We start from the raw sequence: 16,058 nt of genomic DNA, 5'->3' as shown, positions 1-16,058 counted from the left end.
TCCCTTTTCCATTCATAAACCCCCACTTTCTATTTTAGGGCCATTAATGCAATGTCGACAAACTTAGAAGACCTTTCCTCTAATGACTCATCGAATTAAACAGCTTTATCAATAAGGACGACCTGTTGATGCAAATCAATACTTATTCAATGTCCTACAAACAAGAGCCTGTATCAATAAAATCCCCTCATTTGTTTGAGATGCAACATCCCTCTTAGTGTAAACATTTTGCAAAAGAAAGCTTGTGTGTTTTTCACACTCTACTCCGTGTAAAATAAACAATTAAATAAGCACATACTGAAATAATATTGAGAAATGTCCAACAACACATCTTTGCGAAAACAATTGTTAATATTTTACGTCACATCATATTAAATGATCCATGTTATACGCGATAATAAAATAATGGGGCGTAAAAGAGTAACGAGGTCGAAGCAAGCAATTATATAACATTATCAGGGTTGTAATATTGGTTATCATCATAACCGTTAGCTTGTTTAATGCTGGATAAAGTACTTGGAAAGTTTAAACTACTAATTAATGTATTTTATTAGTTTTGGACCTAACGACGAGTGTGTGAAATTTGTAAACATGTTGCGCGAACTGGTCACTGCGCAGATAATTCTCAACTTACAATTAGATGAGTTCTCGAATTTATTAATGGATCATTAGAATAAGAAAGTTTTGAAGCCATTTAAATTGGATATTGGAGATTTTAAAACTCCGATCTCGTATTTCCACCATTAAAACGTCAATTATTTCGATCGAACTGATTCGTTTGGCCTTAAACATCCCATAATCGATTTCGTCCTGAAGGCATACATAATGTATAAGTTGCCACTCACAAACATCGAGTCCCCAGACAAACTGATCCATTGCATCAGTGAGTTATCTCCTAAGCTTTTTCTGGGGGACAAAAAAGGGAAATGGACGAATTTAAAGCAGACAACACGAATTAGGAAAGTGTAATTAATGGGTGAATTTTAAGTATGTTCAGTAAAATATCTGTGTTACTGTTTTATTGCTGTGTGAAAGTGTTTTAAGCTTGAAATAAAAAAGATGAATTTGCCCCACCAATATAAATAAGTTTTATGAATAAAATGTAATAAATACATAAAATTATTTTTCAGATTTTAAAAATTAATCTTGAAAGATAGCAAGACGATAATTTTATTATCTAGCAAATTGTAAAATAATGAAGTTTTATGTATATTACGACATTTTAGATACTGTGGGATAAATACTATACGGAACATTAGTATCTAAGCTACCAGGTAATAAAACCTGTCGGGTAATAAGGCCTAATTAACGAAAATTGTTAATAAAATGAAACAGTAGCTCAAAATCATCCTCACAGATACCTAAAATACAAACATGTTACTACCGTTTGTCGACGCACATTATTGTTGCTGTGATCAATTGTTAATACCTATGTACACTCTTCCAAGAAATTAACGCACCACTCATAATTTTGTAAATAAGGTCGTGCTACAACTCCTGCTCAAGATCATTTTTGGAGACAACGGTTTGTAACTACAAGAAGTTTACAGACTCAGTTAAATAGGGTAGAAAGAGTTCGAATAAGAATTGAAACTATTCGACGACTTAGGAAAGATAATTTGCAGTCCCGTGTTTCCGCTCGAGGGCTGACTTTGCATTTTGAACATTCTAGAAGAACATATCCAAATTTTTTATTGGTGCAGAATAATGCCTAACCACATACAATCAATATTATCCGAAATTATCTTGCTGAATAGCTCAGAGGATGTGAAGCGTCTTATACTCGAAATTTGGGACAATTTGAACCAAAATGACATTGAAACTCAGATTTTGAGTATGAACAAAAGATGTAAGGTTGTCATATTTTTTATATATATCGAATTTTGTTAATTTTTATTTTTTTAAGAAAAACAATATTTTTAACATTTTTTGTGACATTTATAAATAAAAACCTATTTTTAAGTAAATATGCAAAGAGTGTATACGTTTATTTTTCCCGTTTTCAGTAAATATTAATAATAATCAATTATTATTGGTGTGACGCGGTAATTTCTTGGAACAGTGTATATTATATATAGTTAATGTAATAAGTCTATTCATTCATTAAAGAATGCACTTATGATCTAGAATATTTTAAAATCATTGTATTATTATTTTTAATTTTCCTTGGACAGTATTAACTATAACCTACCTAATTGTCAAATCAAAATTTGTTTTGCACTATATTAACATCTTACCATTAGTTAAACAATTGCGTAGATAAGACAAAAATCAATTTGAGACAACAAAAAGCCGAATGTATAACGTTTCACAAAGTCACTCTCGGAATTGTTATCGGCAAAGTGGGAACACGTATGGGACTGTCTCTAAAATTTATACTCAAAACCATCATCCTCAAAATTTGGAGGAGCTTGCGATGCTCTTAGAGAAGAATAGAATTTATTCATTCATTAATTTTGAGTATGTCGTGGAGAGTGGTAGCTGTTTGTAGAGTGAGGGGGCCAGATTAAGTACTGATTGGAAAAATTTAGTCAATAATATTGTTTTTTTCTTTTAATTTTAAATAATTTTGTTTTATTAATTTCCCAAGGAATTTGGAGTTTAGTTGTTATTACTAGTTTCATTATTGATATAATTTTGTTTAACTTATGCAGGAGATTAAATTGTTTATTAAATTTTTTTTATATATATTGTTGTCATTGATATTCTGAAAAATTTTGAAATAATTCAAATAATCTATTCACTTTGATGCACAATATATTTTTCAAATTTAAAAAAGTGCTTAAACAAAGAGCTTTAAAACTCTCATCACAAAATTAATTTTTATTCAGTTTTTAATAAAAGTCACATAAAAGGTATGAGTATAAAGGCAGCATACAGTTTAAAAAATATATTTATTCTATGATATGTGTTATTTTGTTATAATTCGTTTTTTGCTGCCCCTATGTAAAACAAAAGGTAGCGAAGCGTAAAGCACAGAATTATATTGTAGCAAATAAAAGCACAATTTATTAACAAAAAAATATTGCTTGTTTTTTTATTTAAAACTTTTATTATTCCAAACCGACCGAACCTCGAATATAAAAGCATGGAGCCTCACAACACTCGAAAACTATATTTCAAAAACAATAACAAAAAAAAACAGTCGTTTTACATCGTATTGCAGAAATATATCATGCATAATGTAAATTTACACTGCGAGACAGCGATTTTAGGATATAAAACACTGGTTGTGCAACTTTTCGAGCGTTTTCTCGCGAGATACGCGGAAAACTTTTAACAGCGCAGGAAACGTACGATGCCAACCAATTTCTTTTCGCTGCGACGAATGCGAAAAAAAAAAAAAAAATACAAGAAAGGCACGAGTTTCCGGTAATATTTGTAATTGTGAGTCGAGTCTTTTTTAAATTAAAAATGTCGATTGTGTCATGAAAATGGCTTACGAGAATGAATTTGCGGGGTCTTGCGTTCGTTTTGCAATCCGTCGAAAGGAAACCGTTCATTTCGGAAATTCTTTATGTGGATATTAATTTGCATACGTAAATATGGATGTGATCGGAATTGAGCAACTTCAACTCCAAGGGTGTATTGAATTGTACAAATGTGAAGTTTGTATAAACGCATTTCAATGGAAAAATTGTGAATTGTGCAAGGAAAATATTTTTTATGAGAATGTGTATTTTAATATTTTACGGCCACGAAATGTAGTATGTATGCATGATACATTATTAAGGAATTATTAAAAGAAATTCGTGGTGTTTTTACGATCAGAAAGGGACAGTCAAATATTAAATAAGCCTTCAGCTTAAAAGCGCTTTTATGATCCATTAAAATATTATGCCGGTACTCACATATTAAAATTGAATATGTGCGGAAAATGAAAATTACGCGGTACAGTTAACAATCCCGGTATCTGAATGTTATGTGTGCAATGTCAACAATACATACCGTAACATGCGGTACTCCCACATGAATTGCGGGCATTTCGCATGCATTGGCCAGAAATCCTCGAGTTCGTTTCGTATGCCCGACTAGAGCTTATATTGCATTATTCCAGTCGCAATTTATACAGGTATAGACATGGGAACAAGTTGGGTGGATAAAAGTGGACCATTATTCTTGGGGTTATTTCCTACTGAATGTTAGATTTTGTGATGCAAAAATTTGAAACGGGTCAAATGGAAAATTGACATAAATATAACTGATCATTTGTAGTCCCTTAAAAACAATTACTACCTTGAAATTCATGTAAATAAACAAGAACATCTAGAAAGAGCATTTTAAATTATATCATATGATTGTGTATGTGTTTTAAAAAATAAATTCGATCAATTCTCGTTTGATTAGATTTGTAATTAATCGACAAATTACTATACTGTTGCAATTATAAGTTAATCATTCGCAAATAATTGTGCCACAAGGTTTGTTTCAGTTTGCGCAGTTGTCCATAAAATTTCTAATTGAATAAGTCAATTAATCATTATTTCATATTTACAATTGATTAATTTTAGAAAAAAAGTGCTGTTTCGTATCCTGTAATTAAGGTTTGTAATTCGATGCGAATAATTCGAATATTCTAATTTTGAATATATTCGAACTTCGATCATTCAAAATTGACTTGATAGAAAAAAAAAATAATTTACCAAGAATTCGAAACTACAAAATAATTATGAATATACCGAGTGGTCAAATAGTGAATGTTGTCTAATAGGTATGTAAAAAAATAGAATATTTTTTAAACAATTGCTCTGAAAGAAAATTTGAATTTAGTACAAAATATTAATAATTTATTATTATATTCGAATTAATGAAATTCGAGGTATCAAATAAAACCTACACTTAATTTGCCAACCAATTTTTTTCCTGTTTTTTCATTATAATTCAAATTGAGTGAACTTATCTGCCAAAAATATTGTTTACAAAGAAAATAATAATTTAATTAAAATACGTAATTTAAATATTTTCATAATCATTCATTAAAATGATTAATTTAAAAATTCTGTAATTAACTGTAATTATATCTACTATTTAATTATTGTAGGAAATGAATTTCACAATTAATTTATTAATAAATTTTAATGTCATATTACTGGAAATATTTCATTAGTCAACAGCAGATTCGAGCTCATTAAAACTTGTTTTGTGTTTAGAAACGTTTGTAACATTTCTGTGCTTTAAAATGCAGTAAACTAATCTGAAAATTAATTATAAGAGTAGATGTAATTATTCACAAGTTTCTTATTAAAGAACTTTGACAATGCTCACTCGAAAAGTTTAAAAACTAAAGCAATTTAACCTTTTACGTTTTCAAATTTTTCAGGAGGCTGAAGTGAACATTTGAAATATAAAATGCACAATTTAATGACATAATTTCTAAAATTTCTTGGTAACGGAAACAAACAGTAACAAAAACCTTTTGAAGTGTGCGTAATTAATTACTAGGATAATACATATATATTATATGGTGACATTTGCTAGGGGTGCATATTTTAGTTTCAGCTAGCTTTGTAAACAAAAACGTACTTTCAATAAATCGTTAAAGGAAACAATTTGTGTCAGAGTGGTGTTTTATTCATTTGTCAAAATAATATTTATGTAATATTTTACGATGTTTAATCATAAAAGAAAACAATTTTCGTTTATAGAATAGGATTTAAATTGCTATTTACTTGTTACAATTTCGTCAAACAAATTAATCGAAACCCAAAAACAACGAATGAAATTTACATTGTTGTCCGATCCAATAAAACGAGAATCCTCCGAACCAAATAAAAAATGGGAATGGTATCAATCCTTACCCGGTTGTAATCGAAATGGAACGGTTTGACGCAAACGGCAAAGTTCATGTTCGTCCTTTCCCTGGTGTCGTTGTAGTTGTTCACCACCGTTAAAAGGTTCGTCGGCGCGTCCTTTATCTTGTAGACGATCGAGACGCTGGCGGGTACTGTTTGGTTCGCAGTCAGTGGACACATGACGAAACAGGCGCTGTATAGCAGGTTCCAATTCTCACGGATGACCTGAAACGAAATTTGTGAATGTTTAATTGAAATGGCACTTAAAATGATCATTAACTTCAAGGAAATTATGAGACGACGATATTTTTCAATTAGGTTTAGAAATTTAGAGAGTTAATGTTCAAAGAAAAAATTAGATTAAATTGAAATATTTAAAATTAGAATGTATGATGTATTGTAACATATGAAAGAACTATACGTTAAATATATCCAAATTTTGGTTATCGAAACCCATTATAAAATTTAGATATATTTTGTAAACATACTTTTTAATTGAATTTTGCATTATAATTCAAATAAATTGATTATAAATGCATGTGAGAGAAAATAACAATAATATACCGTATCACTAATTAAATATGAATCAAAATGGAACAGAGGAAAATTAGTATGATTTTAATATAAATAAAAATTAAAAATGTAAAATATTCAAGTTAAACAGTGAAATTAAAATAACCTTTATTTGTGATGATATTCTAAAATGTTAATTAATTTGTATATTTAGGTTCATTTAAAGAAATAATAAATTTTACAAGATCTAAATTAAAGTAAAAAAACACATAAAAACATGTGTTAAATACATTTTTAATATATACATATTTTTGAGTTTAATTATAATTGTAAATAAATTAATTATATATAAATTACTCAATGATGTAATGATAATGTATAAATTTTATTTAATTTTTGTTAAACAATATAAAAAGCATGTTAGAGATTTTAAGTATAAACATGATTAAAGTGCATTCTCCATTATTTGTAAAATATAATATATTTTTTATGTTTAATTTACTTTAGAAAAAATAATTACCAGTACGTAAAAATATTTATTAAATACAAATATTTTTACACATACATTTTTAATTGTATTCGGAATAATAATTAAAATTAAATTGATCTAAAATGCAAATAATTTATAATAATATTGTTATAATTAACTAAATTAATTAGTTAAATAAATACAAATATTAAACGAAAATAAAAAGTAATAATTTAATAAAAACAAAGAATAAAATTATGTAATGGAATCAAAAGAATTCTTAACAAAATTATCGATTTAAAACAATATAAAATATTTTATTATCTACTATAGTTTTTTTACGTTGAAATTCATTTTGAATAATAATTCCTTAAGAACATTATAGCTTTGCAATTTTGTTTGGCTTTAAAACTTTAAATTTAAAGTAGTTAAAATTTCACATAAACGAATCAACCGATTGGAAACAATGGAACGAACAAAATTTTATCATAGTTAGTTATCTTTGTAAATTAAATGAAAATAATCTCGAAGAAAAATATTATCTTTCAATTAATTTGTAAATTACATGAAAATAATGGTTTGTGGAAAACTTCGATTATCTTAAATTTGCATAAGTTCGATTGAGAAAAAAATAGACAAGTTTAAAATAACAATAACACTGGTATGTTAATTTCAACTCAATTTTTAGAAATTTTCTTTTACATTTTTAGGATTATTCAGATGAGCACAGCACCATTTTTTTTTTCATTTGACAAAGGCCAATTTATGTTTTTGTTTTCTTAAAAAAATAGACTAACAGCAGGTTGATTAAATCACGCGTTTAGCAATATATAATTTGTTCCTATTATAAAGAAAATATCTGAGTTGCAGCTTCAGATTTCATGTAAGACAGTTTTAAGCGATTGTTTATTCAATTATAACATTTCAGGTCCCGGTGGACTAAAATCTAATAAAGAATAAAAATATTATATTTCCTGTAATTTCAGTTATATGGTTAGTACATTTAAATAGCATTCATTTCTTAAAAAAATATCCTATATTCTATAACGTATTCAATAAACGTTTGAACATAGTTTACTTAAAAGCATTTCAGTAAGTGGTTAACAAGTTATTGGGACAAATGTATCAGTTTCGTCAAAAAAGATCAACGCCTTACTTCAAAAGTACAACGCAATTGATAAGTGGGAATGTTTTAATTAATAATTTTAAGGCATATTCATGACAAATTATTTAATTTAAATTTTCAGTTTCAAATAAATTAATATCCAATTTTTCTTCAATCATTTAATTTTCTTCCCCGAAACTCTTGATGATCAATGTGATGAACAAGATAAAAGAAGGCGGGCAAGTAAATGATACGGAATAGAGAACATAAAAATTCAAGTCGAATAGGCATAATTAAGTGATTGAAATTTAAAAACATATGTTAGTTTCCATGCACATATTATATAATAAATGAAAATTAAATTTGAGATGCATGTATGTATTTATAACTTGAATTAACTGTCATTTATCCGGATAAAATGTTAATTTTCATCTGTGCCGCTTAGTGATTCACGACCGGTCGGCAGTTCCGTGAGACAAGAGCCCGGAACAGTTCGCCCACTTTTCACGTATTACCTGCAGCATGTCCAGAGGTTTAAGTCACGATTGCACTCAATAATGCAGGAGATGCGGCCAGGATATGTCGACGTGACGGTCCGATTGTCGGTTTTTCTCTAAAGCAGACAGCCAACATTCGTCCCGTTTTTTTTGTCCAACGACGTGTCTTTGTCGAAATTGTTTGCCGACCTTTTCACATCCTCAAGAAATTAGACCCGACTTTAACCACAATGTAATTGAGTGTAAGAGCCGTAAACTTTGAAAATATTACATTGCCACCTTCCAGACATATTAGAAACCGATTTTATTGCGGAAATTCAAATGTTCACTATATTTTAGTTAAACTGCCGAGACGTCACAAGAAACATACTAAACCCAAATTGAATTACACACGTATGACTGCATGATTTATTCGCTACGTAAAATTTTATTTATATGCAAATTCGATATTAAACTTTTATTTTATTATTTGTCAATGTACGCCATTATTATCATTTCATTTCTAGCTCCAGGCGAATATATCTTTAGTGACCCCCTGTTTATATTACTGCAGTAGATGATTAAACAAACCATTCGAATAGACATGGTTGTTGTTTAATAAGCCCAACTTCGATAAACATTGAAATAACTTGATTCCAAGTTTCCCTGCGAGTTGAAACTCGAGCTACTTTTAATGATCAGAAGTTAGTTTTGTAACTCGTGTGTATTGGTTAAATTTAACTAAATTACAATACGAGTTAGGAATGAAATTATGGCGTAAAGAAACATTAACAATTGTTATATGTACCGAGGAAAATTTAATTTTAATTATCTAAAGGAAATATTTGAATTCAGATTTTACGTTCTCGCTTAATGTTGAAAAGTGATTTGAAGTAAATTAATAATTTCAAAGATTCATATTAAACCTGAAGGTAAGTAATTCCTTTGCGATTCGTAAAGCTTCTTATTTCCTTTTGAGTGTTTTGCATGAAGAACTGACATAAACTGTCGTCAAAAATTTAAATACTAATAAAAATGTTTACACTGGATAATATATTCATTTATAAATTTGAAATTTAAATTACCACCACCAGGGAAATTTATCAGGAAAGTAATTTGTAGTGAGTGAACAACAAAAAACATTCATTATGTACATATTCATAAAAATATATATCACTGAATAACGTACATATATTTATTTTAATTATAATTCACCATAATAAACTGTTTAAAACGAAAGGGGGTAAAGACCTAAAAAATCATAAACAAAGGGAGTTTTTCCCGTTAATTTTACTTATTGTTGTCGGCAACAATAAAAAGCTGAAAACAGATTAGAGCGTTGCCCGTTTTAGTTCTCGTTCGGCCGCAGAATGAAATAAAGCAATTTAAAATATGCGATGCGTCAAAAAGAACACTTTTTTAATTAACTTTTATCGCGCATCAGAAACTGGAAACTGCAGATTCTATGGAATCGCATATTGTTGAAAATTGAGATTCGTTGTTTAATTAAACACGTTTCAAATTTTACTCTACGTGCTGGTGACAAGTTTTGAAAAAGTGAATCGCATTGAATCGCTATTCCCAAGAATTTCATATTTTTCTGTATTCAATAAATTAGTATGTATAGTTTAATTATTACATTTTTTTAGATACAATGTGGCCCATTTAAGATGTAGATATTCCTGTACATTTTATATTCATATTTCCATTTTAATGAATAATAATTCAAAATAGATAATAAAAAGATTTGTTTTCTGTACCAATCATTATTGCCATTGCAAAAAATTAAAAAAGAATGATTAGGTAGTACTGTACCCAACTTTAAATTTTAATGTATGCTAGTTTACTTCGTTGTAAAACATTGTAATTTTTTTTGGTTCTGAAAATGTCTATACTTTTGTGCCAAATAAAGTGTATTTGTGGGGAATTTTATTGCACTATTTCTGTAAATATGATTTAGACGATTCAAAAATAATGATTTTAAACTTGAGGACAAATAATTGGAGATATTACTTGATCAAGACCGATGTCCGGTGCTAGCTGAACTTGGAAAAACATTACAAGTAGATGAGTCAACAGTTTCAAAACGTTTATAGTAAAAGAGCTAGGGAGTGATTCAGAAGCAAGGACATTGGGATCCGTATGATTTGAAGCTGAGAGACGTCGAACGGCGTTTTATCATGTGAAAACTGCTGCTTCAATGGCCGATAAATGAAAGGTTTTTTACATCTAATCGTGTCTGACAATGAAAAGAGACAAAATCATGGTTCTTCTTTTGCAGCTGCTCAAACTGAATGAAACTATCACGGGAGATCGCTATCGACTTCTATTGATGCGTTTGAGTGAAGCCTTAAAAGAAAAACGGCCACTATAGGAACAGAGACACGACAAAATGATTTTGTTATGTGACAACGCACAGCTTTGTTTCAAAATCAGTGAAAGCCTACCTGGAAACGCTTCTATGGGAAGTTCAACCCTACCCGCTCTATCCACCTGGCATAGCCCCTCCCGATTTGCACCTATTCCGTTCGATGGCCTGGCTGAGCAGCGCTTCCATTCTTACGAAGATACTAAAGAATGGATCGATTCATGGATAGCCTCAAAAGACACGGTTTTTCCGACTTATATGCTGCCAGAAAGATAGGAGAAAGTAACGGCTAGTGATGGCATTGAGTGAAATATTTTTGTTCATTATATTTTAAATAAAGCTTTTATTTTGTAAAAAAAAAACAGCGAGAACTTCAAGGTTCTAATATAAAGTTTTTTACGAGAACGAGAAATTCAATGACGTACCTACTGTTCATCAAAACTTTAATTCAATTATAATAGAATTTTGTCAGATGTGATAAAAAACTGACAAATAATTTTTATAGCAAAGACTTTTTCGTTTTGAGGTATAATTCAGTTATAAATAAAAAGTTGGAGAAATTGTGCCACACCGTACATTGAATGCAAAACACAAAATAATTTTAATACAATGTATGTTAATGAACAGAAGGACACAGAATTTAGTATTCGTTCAAATTTAAAATAATAGCGTAATATAAAAATTATGTTACAATTTTTAATTAACTTTTACAGAGTTTGTGAAATTGTAATTAAACATTTTCCCCATTTTAATTAAACGGTGATATATTTTATTGTATGTGCAGTTGACACGTGATATTTGTAAAATATAAATAATTTAAAAACTGATTTTTAGGATGTGAATTAAATCATTTCAAACATGTCAATTAAATATAACAAATTATATCATGAAATAATTATATTCAATTTGATGCTTCTAATTAAGGATATTGCAGGCTTATTCTGAATATAATTTCATTTCTGAACAATATTTAATTGCAAATTCTCCTTTAGATTAGTCAAATTCTATATTGCAGTATCATATAACTGCTTTACTAATTGTCTCAAACACAATAGGTCTTAATTAAGCGATATTATTATATTCCAAATGTATATCCCATTGTTAAAATGTATCTGAGGTTAACCGCGCATTTTATTCGGTTAAATTTGCCAAAATTCAACTTGATTTGTTATTTACCTGATCTCATTAAACGTTAATAATTGATTTTGTTCAATATAATTCAAATACCGCAATAAATAAAATTAGCAAACGAGTAATTTCAAATGCGTGTACCGATTACGGGTTAATTCGCAATAATGAAGTTCGCATAAATCAGTTATAAATGTAACATTCAGCTGCGCAAAATGTAACAATATTAGCATCATGTCGCGGCTAATTGAGAATTACGCAGCGGCTGAGGCAAAATGAAAGTAACTTTTTCGAATGGTAATGCAAAATACTGCAACGGAATGCCGTTACTGCCATTTAACTCTACTGTTCAACTTGGAGCTTAATTATTTTATCTCCGCCAGTTTTTCCTCCGTTTTAACAGTGTTTTCAGCTCACACATTATCATTTCATGAACCCCTCAAATAATATTAATTGTACGCAAGGATTAAAAGTGTTGAAGCACCTCAAGACAAGACGTATTCCAAATGCTTAACGTTTTATTAAATTTAATTAACTCGGTATGTGATTCTACTCAACGTTTCCTAATTATTTTCCAAAGTTACGTGCGGATTAATTCTGCATCTTTATTAGTTCGCGTTTCATTAATGTCTCATAATGATAATCAATATTGTGGTGCACCGCACCCAATGAGAAATGAAATTACGGTTTACCTGCTTTATACGAAGAGCCAATTTGCTTTTAAATTAATTAAAGCGTATCGTATTTTTAACAAATTTTGTGTGTTTGATGCATTTGTAAATTGTTAATTTAACTCCTTTGTTTAAAAATTTCAGCACAATAGCCGAGGTTAATTATAAAGCGGCATACTACAAAGGATTTAGCATGAAAGTATTTGGAATAAAAACTATTTTCGGTTATATTTTGTTTAAAATTCATTTTCAGTCTACATGCAAAGTAAGCACATAAATATAAAATTTCTATGCTAAAAGTTTTTCTATAAAGGCCGGCTTTTAACAGAATAATGTACTCCAACTCAGTGGCACACTTTGAATATTTTAGCGCTGAACTTTAATAGAAAGCTCGTAAAAGTTTATGTACAAAAATAAGCGCGTTCGCCATTATTAGTCTGATTGTTATATACTATTTTCTGGGATGGATGTTAAAATACGCGTTTAAAACTATTGTTATGTTTGAGGATGTTTTTATGCGGTCAACAATTAGTTATATATTGGCGTTGCTCCGTGTAATTATTTTAGACCACAGAATTTTGAAATGGTAATAAACAAAATTAGGAATGACTAATTTTAAATGTATGTACCAATTGCCGGCTAATTCATACTAATATAGTTTCCATACATCATTCCCATTTACAGATTTATCATTGTGATGCGCGCCCCAATTTTGCACATTGTAACAGCATTAACATAATGTTAACACTAATTGAGATCTATCAGTTAGCTGATGCATGTTATATTTTTGAAAATGTTAATGATGATTCTGCAAAATGGCTTTCAGTTTATTAACACTGAAATGATATTATGATAATGAAATTTTACCTAATTAAAAATGTAACGGGTGGTGGAATTTTGGGGGTACACGTTAAACATTGAAAAAGATAAAAGTCGATATTTCCAGTTTGGTTCAAGAAAATTCGATGATATGAAAAGAATGTTTTCTTCGCTTTACTTACTGACTTTTTACATAAATTTTGCAGTTGTTTAGCCGCCAACGACATTCATTTTATAATAATTTTATCTACAGGTAAATGAAGAATAAAAAACCAGTGCAGTGTCTGAAAGTCGCGTGTATAAACGAAAGTAGGAGAAATATATAGTAGTCACCCACTTATAGATTATGTGTAATATACTAAAATTATTTAATTAACTAATTTTTATTTTTACGATGGCCTTATGCATATCTGGTACCGCGTTCCATATAAAAGTTTCACTACTTCTGAATTATAACACAGATTCAGAGAGAACATCATCCACATTGAAGGATATTCATATAAATAGATGAAAGATAATATGAATATACCGTAACGACTGCAAAAATATATTACACATAACATTCTTCATTTCGTTTTGAAAGTCCAATTAATCAATCTATGTAATTGGCATATTTTATAAACAACAAATAATAAAATTTTATTTTTAATCGAATAATAACTACAATTTATTTTCTTAATTATTTTGTATTATTATACAAACCAAAAAAATTGAAAATTGATTTAGAATATATTGGACGTACTGATTCCATCAGAGCAGATTTATTAGTTCTAGTTTTAGAAGTATAATTAAATTAGGTACCATTAGAGCCCCTTATTGGACAGCAAACTGTATATACAAAATATCCTTGTTTTTTATATATTTGAGGCAACAAGGCTAAGAATTAGTCCAGGATTTTTAGCTTTTAAAAATTATCATAATTCAAGGAAAATAAAACGTAATAAAGAAACCTTTAGTTCCTAGTGAAACATCTTATTTTCATATATATATATATATATATATATATATATATATATATATATATATATATATATATGATATAGATACTTTTTATTGTATAAAAGATAATTGTGACCATTTGGTAGCAATATTAATATTTTTTAAGCATCCTCTAATTTGTTAAATGACACATGAGTTAGATCTTAAAAAAACGTATTTGGCGTCAGTTAGCAATAAAGAAAAAAAAATCGGTTTTTTATGACATTTACTAAGAAAAATGGTAATTTTAGAAAATGTATCTAGTTTTAAAAATCTCAATTTTGTTGAATTGTCTGAATTAATTCTTTACAATTTTCTTTGTGGAAGATTAAATCAATACTTTTGACAAAATTTGAGTAGGTTTGTTGTTTAAAATTATTTTCTTGCTTCGTTTACTTTCATGAGAAATTGTTAACCAATTTTGTCACAATTATTTTAATCTTTTACAGTAGAAAATGCTTTGTTCATTATTTATTGTCATTTAATCGAAAGATCAGTTATGGCGATCGGAAAAGGACCTATGCTGAAGTTTATCATTTATTCAATGAATTTCACCCTAACCGAACACTCCTTAACAAATCTATTGTAAGCAGACATCAAAAATTTAATAGAACAGGGAGCGTAAGAGATCGTCTTACGGGGGCATTCTGGTTTACAAATTTCAAAAAATCATTTTTCTTTCTTTCATATTATCAAAACTTAACCATCTAAGAATATGTCCCCTAAGAGAATTTTTCAAAATTCAAATTATTTTCGGAAATATTTTAGTGATGCGGCATCCAAATCGACTCGGCCAGATCGAATCGAACAAAAGACGTTAGGGATCGTCCCCTGCTTCTACTTGAGATCATGTTGCCTTTATACTTTCTTCTATCGAACTATCACAAGTTCAATACCATTTTTCAACTTCGAAAATCGGAAAAATAAAAATAATGGTACAAAAATTTATCATTTTTTCAGACAGTCGCATTTTTTTCAACATATTTTCAGTTAGTACGATAGTAACATTACTCTAGATTAATATTTATCGCGCGCCAATTTTTTGGGACCCCCATTTCGTTAGCCAACATCTTTTTCAATTTTTAATTTTTTCACTTTTTTTAATGTATTCTTTAAATATTAATAATTTTAATAATTTTTTTTGTAAAATATATAGATAGTAAAATATTATTTGTCTTCTTATTGTACTTAAAAAAGCACATAAAATTCATCCTTGGAGCCCGAGCGTCCTTGGAAAGAAAATTATTGCTGGATCTATTGCTTGCTGTTCAGAAAACTCCGAAAACTTCTGCACAGAAACTTGCTAAAATTAACCAGATATCCATACGTTCTGTACAATGGATTTTACATTGGGAAAAGTATGTTCCCTTCAAAATTCAAAATCTGTAAGAATATTTACACAGGATTTTAATAGAATATTCAAATTCAGTGAAGAAATAATTCAAATAATTCAAATTGAAATTTTTTAAATTACGTTGTTTTTTCTAAACTTTTGTCTTTGTCGACATAATTGTCGATATTGGTGTGATAGTAACCTTCATTAGATGGAAGAAATTCATATTTAATATCCTGAAAAACTAAACATTGTTAATCATCAAGCATCTTCATAGAAGGCATTTTATTAGTTTCAGGCTATATAGGATAATTACGAAAAAATATTAAACCTCGCATAAGAGAATTATGTCAAAATAATTTCCTCAATATCTACTTAACATACAAGATGGCGCTCCCCTCATTTT

General features: G+C 28.9%; 1 protein-coding gene across 2 annotated transcripts in view; it reads right to left on the bottom strand.

The window, feature by feature from the left end:
* The window catches only part of LOC109608840 (beta-1,4-galactosyltransferase galt-1), a 63,928-nt gene that overhangs the window by 4,665 nt on the left and 43,205 nt on the right, over nucleotides 1-16,058 (bottom strand). For both annotated transcript variants that reach the window (XM_020025393.2, XM_049962090.1), the window contains one exon: nucleotides 5,799-6,017. In XM_020025393.2, coding sequence (XP_019880952.1) covers nucleotides 5,799-6,017 — 219 coding nt within the window. The remainder of the gene's footprint in view (nucleotides 1-5,798; nucleotides 6,018-16,058) is intronic.

The sequence above is a fragment of the Aethina tumida genome, chromosome 1 (genome assembly GCF_024364675.1).
Source record: "Aethina tumida isolate Nest 87 chromosome 1, icAetTumi1.1, whole genome shotgun sequence".
Classification (NCBI taxonomy): domain Eukaryota; kingdom Metazoa; phylum Arthropoda; class Insecta; order Coleoptera; family Nitidulidae; genus Aethina; species Aethina tumida.
The sequence above is the reverse complement of the archived record's forward strand: the minus strand, read 5'-3'. Positions and strand labels throughout refer to the sequence as shown.